This window comes from Anarhichas minor, unplaced genomic scaffold (assembly GCF_050575085.1).
Source record: "Anarhichas minor isolate MPS153535 unplaced genomic scaffold, ASM5057508v1 ptg000054l, whole genome shotgun sequence".
In the NCBI taxonomy this organism is placed as follows: domain Eukaryota; kingdom Metazoa; phylum Chordata; class Actinopteri; order Perciformes; family Anarhichadidae; genus Anarhichas; species Anarhichas minor.
The window spans coordinates 1,349,963-1,364,222 of record NW_027466500.1 but is presented as its reverse complement, the minus strand read 5'-3'; the positions used below and the strand labels follow the sequence as shown (position 1 = coordinate 1,364,222).

At 42.5% G+C, this 14,260-nt stretch overlaps 1 protein-coding gene across 4 annotated transcripts in view; it reads right to left on the bottom strand.

Moving 5' to 3' along the window:
• ctbp2a (C-terminal binding protein 2a) overlaps positions 1–14,260 on the bottom strand; it is a 56,359-nt gene that overhangs the window by 31,666 nt on the left and 10,433 nt on the right. For 2 of the 4 annotated variants that reach the window (XR_012947406.1, XM_076075866.1), the window contains exon 1: positions 6,393–6,555. Coding sequence is in view for 2 of the 4 variants with exons in the window: in XM_076075868.1 (XP_075931983.1) it covers positions 6,393–6,450 (58 nt within the window). In the remaining 2 variants the exon portion in view is untranslated. Of the gene's footprint in view, positions 1–6,392; positions 6,559–14,260 lie in introns of those variants that run through there. The other 2 variants (XM_076075868.1, XM_076075870.1) reach the window with 1 other exon arrangement.

The window sequence follows — 14,260 nt, the reverse complement described above, 5'->3', positions numbered from 1 at the left end:
AGATGTAAGGTGAGGAAGTGTCCGTTTCCATCCAAATCTAATCTCAGAGCGAGGCGGAGTAGTAATACATATTTTAGACTGTGAAGGAAGTCTTTTTAATTACCGTCTCAGCATATTGAGAAAAGTTCCTGAATATCTTAGTGCCTGTGGAAACTGTGCAGGCATGTCGGTTGTCGACACCTATATCTTGTTTAATCAGAGTTATGAAATTAAAGTAGGAAGAGATCAGATGCGGAGCGGAGTATTCTGCTATTTTCACAAGATGACGGGAGAAAGCTGATGACAGTGGCTCCAAAATCTGTTGCAAACAGTTGACTGACAACTTTTGGTAAGGTGAAAGGAACATTAGTCAGCTTGATGTTAAAAGGTAATTAAAATGGGAAGGTGAGGAGGCAAGAGCTCTCACAGAGATCAAAAACCGATTGTAAAGATGAATTAAGCGGAGCGTTGGAAAGAAAACCCATTTACATTCATCAGAGTAAAGCTATTATAAAGTCAGTCACATTTTACAGCCATTTCAAGTATGGGTGTCACCTGTCACCTAAAGGCACACAGTCTATCCTGTTTTTTATTTGAATCATCTGCCATATAGAAACTAATTTCCTTGTCAAAATCCTTTGTAAAAGCCAAACTTCATGTATATAAAAGCTCATATCATTGCAAGGTTGGCAATCTCTTTTAGCCTTGAGACTTGAAACTATAGCTCCTTAGATTTAGGAAGAAAATGTTCAGAGCCAATATATGCAAACACATAGACACACATCCATGTCAAGGGCAACATGCTATAGAGTATTTGTGATCCCTTGGCTTCCCCAACCTCATCCACTCCACTCATTACTTCTTCTAGCCCGGCTCTCAAGAGACTGTAGCTTTCAGTGCAGCAGATCACTCATCTCCCCCCCCCCCCCCCCCCCCCAAAGTCAACCTCAAACAGAGCGACAGGAGCAGAGGTGTGTACTCAGGGTTTGCCGGTCTAATCCTGACAGAAAATGTAAATCACAGAGTTCTGTTTGCCTCAAACTAAACAATGTTTGACTTTCAAATTCTAATGTTCCTCCATTTGCCATACATGCCAGACTGTGCACACAACGCCAGATTCACTGTAACAGAGGGATTTAGGAATTAAGCCGGGGATTTTAGAACAAATATAATACCACCGCAGCAGAAGCTTATGAAGACCTTACATTGAATAAGACTTGACTGGTGAAAAATGTGAGTAAAACTTTTTAGATGGAGTAAATGAACCTCGAGTGAAGATGCAATTAGGTAGCTCAGGGCTCTTTCAAGAGCTAATAGATTTCATAAAACTCTACTCTAGCCTGGTGTAGTGTACTACTTTTGCTTTTGAATCTCAGCGTGGAAGAAAATTGCATTGAGCAGCAAGTAACAAGACAAACATGATTTACAACAGTGAGATCTGTGGCTAACCTTTCACACAAGACGCGTGCCATTGTTTAATAAACACTCCACATCTCAATGTCACTCAACCCTCTCAGTCCCTGCCTCCACATTAACATCACAGCCGAGCCAGCAGGGGAACGGGACGTCGATCACTTTACGTGTGCGCTCGTGGGTGCATGTTTTAACTATGTCAAATGTTTGCATGCCTTGCCAATCAGAGGGTTCACATGCAACAATCCCATTTAGAAGCTGTCCATCCACCGACTCAAACTCACACACACACGCTCGGCTTGCACGATCATGGATCCCCCACTCCACCTTTTTGACCCGGTTCTGCTCGTCTTGTGACGTGCAGCAGTGACAGCGGCGGCCTCAGCGCTTCGTTAATGTCCCTTTCATACACACACGCAAAGCGCCGCTAAAGCCTTGGCCTCGGTCTGACGTGCATACATGAATAATCATGCCAACTCAAAGTGAATGCTGCACTGCAACAGAAATAAAAACAACTGTCTCCTACAGTGTGACACGTCACGTATACTCAAGGCATGATTTGAATGTTAAACACACATTGATTTATGCATGAGCGTGGGGCAGGAGGCACTAACTGGAAATGGGATTACAATGCCAGTTCGGCCGCAAAGAGCGCTGTCAGATGAATTGTAATGCACACTTAACAGACACGACATGGCTGCCTTGCATGCGTTTCCAGTGGGATTATTTGTCGAAAGCATCTCCATAGAGACTAAATGGACTGTAAAATGGAGGTCGATGGCTATGAGGCTAGTACTTATCTAAATGACAATCACATACTCAGTTAGAGTAACATTCTGAATTGATATACAGTTTATTATTTTCCTAGTATACATGCACCACATAAACAGCAAGAACAGCCCAAAAATTCTCCCAAATTTCCTCAATGTAGAGATCCATCTACCCATAATCCATCTCCTTTTGAGTGCTTTCTCGCCGACCCATCTTTCATTCAATCTCCAGCCCGATCCAGGGAAGACACAGGTCATTTAAATACTTGGCGTCGTAGCTGAAGAATTCATTTTGAAACTTGATTTTTCCAGGAACTCATTTCCAACTTTCAATAACAGCAAAGCTACATACCAGCTCGAACAGAGGCAAATACAAGACACTGAGAAGAGAAGGGAAACCGTACCAGAACATTGCATTCAGGTGTGCACAAGAGAGTCACACTTTAATGATAATAATAATAATAACACAATCACACATGCCAGTTTGCAGCAAATTATTATAAGAATTTCCTTCCAAAACAACAACACTTTCTACCATTTTTCATCTGCTCTTCTCCTTCCCCCCCCCCCCCCCCCCCCCCCCCAGTTCTCCATGCCCCTCCCTGCCTCTCCACAAAGCCTATAAAGGAGTCGCGGGTTTTGGTGTGGAGCCCGGAACAAGCCCGAGGGGGGGTCAGGCCCAGAGAGCGCTCCGATGACTTCATACCATAACTGGATGCCAGAGCGTAGGGAGACGAGTGGGAGGGAGGGACGAAAGCAAAGAGGTGGATGCAGCAAAGCCCTGAATCTGTGCTGAAAAGCTCTGGATACGAACCCCCCCCCCCCTCCTTGCAGGGGAGGATGACATCAGGACATCCCCCCTCCCTTTTCCTCCACAGCCTCCCTGATTGTCATCTCTCGCAGGTCCCTTAAATGTGAGACTATGAATAATTCACAGACTAAGTTTTCCAGTATTTTTGCTTGACTGGCCACATTATTTATTGTTCACTGTTTAAACATCTCCTCTTGTTGTGCACATGACAAAACAAGATTATCAAGGATTAACATATTTATTTAACTGCCAACTAAAACACTTGGACTCGCCATGACAAATTCCACTACCCCACCTTGTGGTGTTTGCGTCCAAGCACAGATTTACAACTTGTAAATCAACATTCAGGAACATGCTGTTACTGCGACCTAGTTCACGTCGCACTGCCGCTCAAAACCCGTCTCTGCCCAGATCAGTCAGTTAGCTCTGGCTAAACGGCAATGGCAACGACTCGCGCGGCTGCCCAAGCCAATGCATGCTGGGTACACAGATGGAGCGGACAGAAGGAGAAACGGAGAGAGAGAGAGAGGGAGAGAGAGAAAAAGGGTGGGGAATGAGAGAGAGAGAGAGAGTATGGGAACTGATGCTCACAACAGATGTTTGCCACATTTCCCTTATTGCAGTTACACTCTTCTTGGCACTTTATCAAAGCCACAACAGAAGGAGCAATTGTACCATATACATTTTGAAAGCTGATATCTAAACCAAACAACGCTGTTATTTACTATTTACCATAGTTTTAGCAGAGGTGAGCCCCCCATCAGAAACAATATATACATAGGACTGTTTATATTTTATACTTATATTTGTTAATAGGGAAAAATGTCCAACGTAATATCATCACAATGCTTCATTTATTTTGAGTCGAAAACTCCAAAGATAATTAGATGAACTAGCCGGGGATAATTCCATGATGTTTAATAAAAGTGGTTATTGTTTGGGCTGTGCTCTCCCAACAAAAGTGATCACAAGACGTGATGCTTCCAGAGCCGGGGGTTTTATCAGCTCGGCTAAAACAATTTCCTCGGGGAAAATCCTGATTTGATTATCGATTAACTGTCAAAAGTAATTCATCAGGCAAAAAAAAAAAGCCAAACATTCTTTGTTTCCTGCTTAGTTTTGACCTTGCGGGTCTAATTTGAAAACCACAAAAATCCAACATGAAAGCAAAGGACAGTGAATCACATGACATATCCTCAGTGGTGGAAAAAAAACACAGCCACCGTTCCGGTCAAATCTACATTCCTGCACCGTGACTACCTTTGATTGGAGTAAACAGCTACACTTGATCAGCCATTTGGAATTGGATTTAGGCCACAGGCGTCGCTCAGTTAGCCACTCATCACAATGAGTAAAGATGTAATCAATGCACTCCGCTGTGAAACAAGTATTGGATTGACACACTTATCCTCTGAAGATAAATAGGAGATTAGAGAAGCTCCTCTCGCTGTCTCGCCGTGTGCAACCCACGACGGCAACGCAATCACAATCACTCCATAACGGTCTTGTTTTTGTCAATACACACGACGCGAACGTTGATTTCTATTACACGCTTCGGTCCCAACACTCTGTTTATAGACAATAGTGGGTGGCTTTGACATTATGGGGCAGAACACCCCATGCCTCTGGTTTTGAAATACCCTTTTTATATGGTTGAGCAGATTTAACGCTACTGTGAAAACAGCATGATTCACCACCCTCTGATCTTTTAACTTCCGAGATGTGAATCACCCTCCTCTACACATTTTTAAGAGCAGCTGTGATGACGAACTGCAGCAGGGGGGGAAAAAAAAATCCCTCCTCGTCTTTGGTATAGAATGACTTCATTGTTGATAAGCAGAGGAGACATGGATGTCTGTGGGGACAAATGTGGCGGATCAGAAAATATTATAATATGATATTTAGCATGTTGCAGACAGGACACAAGTCATTCTAAAGAAAATGGGGAAAACGTGTTTCCAAGCAAGCAGGCTTGGTGGTTTGGAGAGGTTTGAGATGCCACATGTGGCTCTCATTCTGAGGGTGGAAACATACAGCATCACTGCTTCATTATACTGTGTTTCTCAATCTCAACGTGATTTTTTCCTTCGACATGAGCGAAGAGGAATGTTGATACGTGCTACTCTGTAGAGTTTTAATCCTTTGGTTTTGCTCATAGAGCGCTGAAGTGAAACTGTAACGTCTATGTTGGTTTACATAAAGTAAGAAGTCGCGGTTACGCCCACGAGACGCAGCTGGAGACGCAGAGCCTGCACAGAGCCGGGCGTAGACAACTGCATAGATTAACAAGAGAGTGTATCTGTTGTGTCAGACGGGCGGGTGAAAAACGTGTCCGATATGCGGTTTAGACACGGGGTACGTGTTTTCTTTATAAGATTCTCACCTGAAATGAAGCATCACGTTAGTTCGCGCAGGACACGGAAGTCATAGGCCCCAGCTGTAATCAGCTGACAGCTTCCAATCAGTCACACACACCAATCACAGCCCATTATCACTACGAGGCGGGCCATTCAAATATGACTCCCTCCTCACTTAAACCCTACCAATGCTGCTACACTCACACTCTTGTATACCCATGGGAGGTTTGCTGCATTGCGCTCCCTGTTTCGGTTTAGCATCCTGCTTGGCTAATCCAGGGAGCATCTTCAGAGCGAAGCAATCAGTGGCAAGCATAATTGTATATTTGTTACAATAAATGGTCAATTCTATGATGTAGTAGGTGTTCCTGACTAAAGTAGAGATAGTAAACCACAGATATATACGTTTCGGTTTCCCACAAAGGTGGATGAAAGAAACCCTTCATGAGAGTCTGGCAATTATAGAAGCTAGAGGTACAGCAGCTAGCGGCTATACCCACATTACAAAATGTAATCTTGCACAATACAGTGGAGCAGGATGAGTATGATTTTGGACATGCAAACACACTAACTTTCTGACGGTGGTAAGGGGAAATATTAAGAGAGTAAAAACTTCAGGAAAATCTCCTTTTGACAAAGCACATAAATGCACACACACACACGCACACACGCACACACACACACACTCTCCTAGACAGCCTTCAAAGCTGAAGTTTGGTAGTCTGGTCCCAAGGCTCCCTTTTGACACACACAAACACACTTATGCAAACGAACCCACTGGCTTTTTTTTTACTGAATTTGTAGCAGCGGGCTGAAAGGCTTGAATACTGGTGGAAACTTCATTTCCATATAACAGCGGAGGGAATCTTTTTTTTATAGCTTAAATAAACCTGTGGAACTTATACTCAAAGTTACATGTACACACATAAAGACACAAGCATCCCACACAAGCTACATAATCCATTTTTCCAGTGATCTGCGAATGTGTAGCCACCATCTCAAATCCAAATGTACATAAAAAGCAGAAAGAAGAGGAAGAAAGAGGAGTTAAATGAGACTCACCCTCACAGATCTTGTCCAGACGCTGGCGTTTCACTTTATGTTTGTCGACCAGAGCCATCCCCGAGTCAAATGCTCTCTACTCTCTGGATTTTTGTATCCACTTCTCGCCTCCTTAAAGTCTAAAATGCTCCAATCCTCCAGACGTTAACTAGCTGATGTTTTAAACCTGAAATTCAAGGCAGAGGGACAAAGATTATTACCGAAAGCCAGTCTGACAGTGACGTACAGTATCAAATGTGAATATTGCGGCTTTGATTTGTATGTATATCATTGGAATTTGTTGGATTTGAGGGTATTTGTGTTCTTATTCACTCTTTTGTAATGGACCATGTACTGTACAGTATTTAATGTAAATATTGTCATATAAAAGAAGTGTATGATGTGCAAATTAAAGACGATGGAAAGTGTGCACAATACAAAACAAATACAATCAGCGGTTACAGGGTTGGGTTACTTTTAGCTAAATCTTTGATTTGTCTTTAAAGCTGCTGACAGAACTGTTTTCATCATGTGGTAGATAAGTCCATTGAGCTGTGGCTTCTAACGTCATGCTCAGTGAGAAGCTGAATAGTTTGATAACGTTCAGTCAATACTGATCGTGGCTTTGGCTTTCTGAAAGTGCATCACAAGGAAAACAAAAAGAATTGTCACCCGACAGCGATCACGCACAGCTGTCTCCACCTCAAACCTCTCAAAAGTCAGACGTTTACCTTGCAGAAAACGTGACTCTCCACTAGAGGGAGCCTCATCTCAGCGAGCACTATTTATCTAATTTAATGAGGAAATGTCACTTCTGCAACCAGAGCCGTCCAAAATGAGTGGAACACAGCGAGGACCAGACAAACACACAGAGTGAGTGAGTAAATGAGGCGTTTTACGAATCATTTATGTTCAGCGACTGATGCTTCTCTAAAGAGCAATCTTCTAATTAGTTCCTGCAGAAGCCTGAGGGACGCGGCACCGTTTTTCTGAGGGGGGGAGGAAGCAGACAGAGATAGACAGAGGAGTGCACAAGAATACACACACACACACACACACACACAGACACACGCACACACAAGATGACAAGCAAAAATGTAGGCTTGCGCGCACACACACACACACTAAGGGTAGCGAGTCAAACAGAGGAATGTGGGTCAGTTAGTCAGCAGACGAGAGGAGGTTGTATCAGCAGAATAAAGACATAAAAGGGGGTTGGTGGGAGGGAGTGGAAAGTACTAGAAAAACATCGGCTAACAGGATGAGTACAGTTTGACACCATCCTCCTACATTTTAACTGTATCTTTTTCAGCACTTTCGTATTCATAACCCCACCACTGTGTATATCTATATTCGCCCCTGGGCCTAATCCTAGAGTGCTGCACTTTGAGAACGGCTCACACTAGAGTATTTATACCATGATATATATTGATATTTGCGCTGTGACTGCAATTATAACTGTAATGTTTTGGTGGGGTGGAGGGCAGGCTAAGCAATATATGGCTGAATTATGAATCGATGATGCATTGTTATTCGGCCAGCTGTTGGGAGGCGGTGCACTGCAGTTGTGTGGACTTAAAAGTTTGAAGATGTAAGCGTCAACATTTCTTTTGCATCCAACAGACTATGATCTCCGACACTGACACAAACACGTCTTTCTTTAAGCAAACGCGCTTCGCCTCGCTTCACCAGTCAGCTGTGCGTCAGTTTCCCTCCTCCACAAGGTAGGCCTTCCTGCCAAAGACCTGAAGACCCACATGTGGGAGTCAGAAAAGAAGTAATTGAGCAAGGAGGAAAGGCAGGAAACAGTCAGGCAGAGACGGGGGGAGTCACACCGCCTTGGCTATGAATAGACTGCAGGAGACATGCATGGGCATCTCCTACTCTGTGCTGCATGAGCAGGAACACTACAGGTCATGGGTGCATCTGGTCATTGAGTTGTTATGAACTCTTCTGATATAGACCTCACTTCACTGACGGCTGCCTCAGTGGGAAAACAGTGATACAGGCTGCGCACTCTCTCCTAATGTACAACAACATGAGGTGGTTATACAATAGCAGGATGGGAATAGCATGATGCTACACAAAACAATATTGTGCAATACAGTACAACTGCATTTCTAAAGTCGTCAATCTTTGTAGAAACAGCATCCAAGATCAACTATTATGGATTGATTAACTGATTATATCAATAAAAAAATATGTCGAGGCTCGTATCCCCCACACCTCAACATTCACTCAGAATCAGATCACTGCTCATCAAACATGACATTTCATCACTTCTGTTCTCACTGCTGGTCTCAACTGAAGGGATCGCAAAACCCTCCGGCTTAGAAGAACGGCCTGCTCAGCAGTTTTTGAGAGCTACATTTGACCCAATACCCAAAACTGTGGTATACATGACTTCATTTCCATAAATTAATTCCAGAGATTTGACTCATGCAAGAAGTGTGTGTGTGTGTGTGTGTGTGTGTGTGTGTGTGTGTGTGTGTGTGTGTGTGTGTGTGGGGGGGGGGTCGACTCCACTAAGCGGGTTGAAAAGTCAACAGCAACTCTGAGAAGGGCTCTCAGGCAGAGGAGTGCCAGAGGGGAAGTACAGTTATCCTGCAGCCCTTAGCACCAGCGCTGCTGGATTGTTACTTGACTAAGTGCTGTTATGTAACTTAACAATAAGGGGATTGACCTGAGATAAAATATGTGCTCGGTGCTGGAGGAGAGGAAGAGCAAGAGGAGAAAGTCACATACACACATGCATGCAAACAATAAGAACACACAACTCCAGGGAGTTGTCTGGCTCGCTGTAGAGAGAGGGCAGGCGCTCTGCTCAACACGCACACACACACACACACACACACACACACACACACACACACACACAGCGCCGTGTTGCTTGTGGCTCGGCAGTCGTCTTCACAGGTTCCCTGACAAGACTGTGAACATTACCGAGTCAGATCGCGACCAAAGAGACAGTTGTCTGATCTGATGAATGTCGCAAACCGCACAATATTCTTGGTAATACAAGTTTTTTGTCTCGGCGTTTATGAACCAGGGTTTTGACTTTGAAAAACATGCATCATAACAATGTATGAAAGTATTTTTACGAGCTACAGAATGATTTATGACAAACACACATATGACATTCAGTTCACACCATTTCTGCATTATAGCCGTTTTGTAATTACATCCTGTCTTTCTACTTTGATGTATTTCACGCACTGCCGGACTCTCGTCTGTGACCAAAACCTGCTGCATGCTCGAATGAGACCATTTTCAAGATATATACTGTGTGTCTTGAATAATGAAGTAATTGTTCATAAGATAGTGCTGAAGTATCCTGGGAAATTAATGCAACACCCTGTTGTTCCTGCACAACATATTTTGTTAAGTTCTTAATGCCTGCATATTTAACTAGTTTTCTTGTGCATCAATATCATTAAAACTCGTATTGAGACTAAAGATGAAAAATTAACTCTAAGTCTATTTCATCAGCCTGAAATGCAAATTGTTTATATCATTGTAAACTGAATATCTTTGAGTTTGGTTGGTAAAAACAAGACATTTGACATTTTGATATTTAATGTACTACAAAATAATGAATTGAGAAAATAATGGGCAAATGGATTGAGACTTTACATAACAGTTAGTTGCAGTAAGATATAATCAAACATGCACATTTACATGATATGCAGGAAGTGACCAGCAAAATACAAAACTGTCGTTCATGTCATAGTGCAAGATCTCTGGTAATGAATCCCTTTAAACTTTCTAGAAATACACAGATGTATTGGGCTACAAAAGCGTGAAGTTGCCCAGTTAAGCTTTTAACAAAAGATGTAAATGGCACTCACATGATGGAGTTAAAAAGTGAGGCTCTTTTTGATGTACTTTTACACTGGGTGAATTGGGTAAAGTATTGTTTGAGTTGTTCACACTGTGGCAGATATACACCACATATGTGCCACCACAGCTTCTCTACTGTGTCTCACAAACAGAAGTAAGATTTCCAAGAAAATGCCACAAAAAAAAAAATGGTGTCGCTCCAGGCGTTACATTGCATTGTTGCAGCTGTTGCATCACTCTAAGAAGTTATGCATTCAAACAGCACTTCCCCATTGACACCCTGTACATCAAGATGTTTCACAAGCAGAAAGAGACAGTTTTACACTTCAGAAACATATTTCTCTTTCAGCTCTTTGTGTTACATTACATCTCTCTCACTCGCACCCTTTCTTTCCTACTCCTTTGGTGATGAAAAGCCAATATAACAAGGCAGGCAGCCCAGGAGATGCTGTTTAGGTTGGTAATAGCACAGAAGACACAGAGGGAGAGAAGAGAAAGTGAAAAAGGTCTTTTCCTGACTGAGGCCATCTCTCAGAGGAGCCCTCTCGCCAGATTAAGAAACCTGTGGGTTTGGCTTAAGGTGAAAAGGCACCGAATAAAGTAAAGCTGCAGCTTTGACTTTGTCTTAACACGTGTTTGACTGAAATACCTTCACTTCAAGGCAAAAAAAGAATATCTTGCTCGTTCTGTTTTTAGTTCAGCCGAGCTTCCAGCCCTTGACCTCAGTGAACTAGTTTAACTATGTGAACTTGATGACCACATGACACACACGAAAAAGACTAAGCTGCACAAACATGGGGATTGTAGTCAAAGTATTAAGCTGAAAGGAAACCTGGTGCCCTTACGATGAACTGGAAGTCACCCTTTTTCACTCCTTTTCATCGTTTATTGTTTGAATATCTTCGTTTTAAGTGAAGCCTTGTCATGTGACAGCCTTGCCCTTCACACGTCATCCCTTTGAGGGAATAGTTAGACAAAAATGGGCTTTTTCAATTTCTTGCTGAGAGTTAGATGAGAAGATTGATACCGCTCTCATGTCTGTACAGTCAATATGAAGCTACAACCAGCAGCCGCTTAGCTTAGCTTAGCTTAGCTTAGCTTAGCTTAGCTGGCAACAGGAGGAAACAGCTAGCCTGGCTCTGCCTTAAAATTCACAATATCTGCCTACCAGGGCCTCGATATCTAAATCTGACACACAACTTCCTGTAGAACCGCAACTTGTTTTTTACAGTTCTGTTTTTAACAACAATTTACATATAATGTATTAATAAGTGAGCTTTAGATGCACTTTTTCAGTTTTAATGCTAAACTAAGCTAACCAGCTGTTGGCGTTAGCTTGGTATTTAACAAACAAACATGAGAATGGTATCAATCTTCTCATCTATTTCTTAAACAATTAAGTGTACCAACATTTTGGGGGAGAATTGTGTCGCAGCTACCCAAAGTAAATGCTTAAGAGGCTATGATTTATGTCCCTGAAAGTGCAAGATAGCAGAAAAAGAAGAAGCCGAGAGGGGAAGGTGGTTAAGGTTTCTTTTCTCTCATTAATCGGATAGTTGGGGCTCCGAGGGGCACGTAAAGCTGTCGCTCAGGCCGCTGATTTACACATTCCTCCTGCCTGCCAGCCTCTTTCTTACTCCAACCCTCCCTGTCTAAATACACCAGTTACTGACAACTACAGCTCTCTTCTTTCTACCTCTCCATCATCATCACTATCCCACCAAGTCTGTCAGTCCATCTGTGCCTCTCCGAGTATCTTTTTACATCCTTTTGCATGTCCCGTCAGCCTCTGGCAGATATCGTCCATTTTCATTCCCCATTTCTCCTTTACGTCGCCTTTTCTCTCCCATTTTCCCATCTTCCCCCTTCCCTCTCCCTCCCTCCCTCCCTCCTCCTCTCCCATTCTCGCCATCTTTCTCTCCTCTCAACTCTAAACGAAATGAGACTGCAGCAGCACTAACTGCTGACTTGGGCTAATGCACAATTTTGTAATAATGCCTATTCGTGTAAGTCACCCAGGAAACGTATAATGGAGACATTATTGTGCATGGCAGCCTGTTCTTAACCCAGAGAGGCTTTCAGCATGGCCTGCATTCCTCTTCTCTCCAGCTCCTTACATCTAATGAACTAAAACAAAGTCTGGCATATATAAACTCCACTAGAATAATCTCTTGTTTCACAACCCAGGCCACTGAAGACTTAGAATCCATGTTTAAATAAAATAAAAAGCATTGCAAACATGTCTCCTTTGCCTGGTAAACTAAATACTGAATTTACTCATCTCAACTAACACAAGAACGTAAAAGCACGAGCACCCGCAGAAGCAATCACACCAAAACCTGTGGTACTTAAGCTGAAGGATAAAAGTCTGTTTCCAGGATGCTTTTCTACTTTTCTATTGAAGAGAATGACGTCATTCCTGTCTCTCGCTTTGAAAGCACCACGATGGACGTGGACCAGCTGATTGGTGATGTTGAGTATTGTTAATAAGGTGCCAAGCTGGCTGCAAGGAAATCGCCAGGGAGCTCAAAGTTTCCTACTTGCTAGAAAATATGTCATATAATTTCCAGTAAATCTCACAATAAAAAACGTGTTTTCTGTTTAAAAAGAACGAACGTCAGAAGACCGCAGGTATCAACCGTCCTTCAACTGGTTACATCTCCAGTCTGATCTGGAGCTCACAGCTGATAGGTATACGTGGTTTGTTCACATAACAGAGCGCTCTGCGGCCAAGTTCTCTGTCATCATTATGACTGTTGTTAAATTATTCCTCGTTCGGCTTGACCTAAATTTACATTTCCTTTTCAATCAATAAAAGTGACGTCGTGTGACTCCCATCGTGTGGTGCATTCAGTGCGCGTGAAGCGGACAGCTGCGGTAGTGCTGCTTTTTATTCACAATCAAATATCAACAAATCAGTTTTTTTGTGAATCGTAGCCTGCAGCCAGTGTGAAACTGAAATCAGTTGGTGTCTCACCTTGATTTTCTCGGCTCTTTAGCACCTCCCCTTTCCTCAGCTATCAGCTCATTAACATGAGACCAGAGCAAAAAAAAAACAGACACCTTGTCATTTAGCACAAGTCAAAACAATTTGCTCGAAATATATGTAACCTTATGCTCACTGATTTCTAACACCTCTCCAGAGTGAAATGTTTAAAGCCATTCAGCTGCATCATGATAGAAACCTCGAGAAAAGAGCAAAGACGAGCGACGAAAATGCAATTATATTTTATAGAATAATTACCCCTCGGGGAGATGGACCTTCAAATCCCAAAAATTAAATGAAAAAATGAATGTATTGGAACAGAGCCATTCTCTTAAAAACTCCCTCAACCATTGGCTGATTGAAGAATGAAGTTGCCAGAGTCACATAAGGAGTAAATTCTGAATATTTAAGAAACACAGAGCATGACTAACGAGGACTATTAAACGACTGTTTCTGGGTCTACGTGTGGGCTCGTGAAGGCAAACACATAAAGAGAATGAAGACAGACGAGCACAAATGCCTTCTTTTCCATGTCACCATGATCACTGCCAACAATCTATTTCAAAATGTATTTGAATACAACAGGTACCACGTCACAGAGAATGCATAATTGTAAACTATTTCTGCGAAATCCCCTCAGAGTGGTTTTAGTATAATTAGATACACTTGTACATTTGTGTGTATCGAGGTTGGCAAGTGCAAGTTTTAATTGTTGAACCTGAAAATCTGTCATTTCCTACCAATTAGCGTCTGAGCACCTGATGCATATGCAACAACTGTAAAAGCAATTAAACTGCAAATTAACTGTGGAGATGAGTTCACGGTGTGAGTGCAAACGCTCATATTTTGAATGAGCTTTGGTTCCCAATGAAGAGGTAAATCATGATCCAGACCTGACATCCTCACAACAAGTGAGCTTGCTGAACCCCTGGGTCATATGAAGTACCCATAATTCAATTCAATCCAATCTGATCTTTGGCATGTTGAAGTTCAGAGATTCAGAGCTGATATTTACAACATGGAATAATGGATTTTTAAATAGCTTTTCATAAAGCAAATTTGT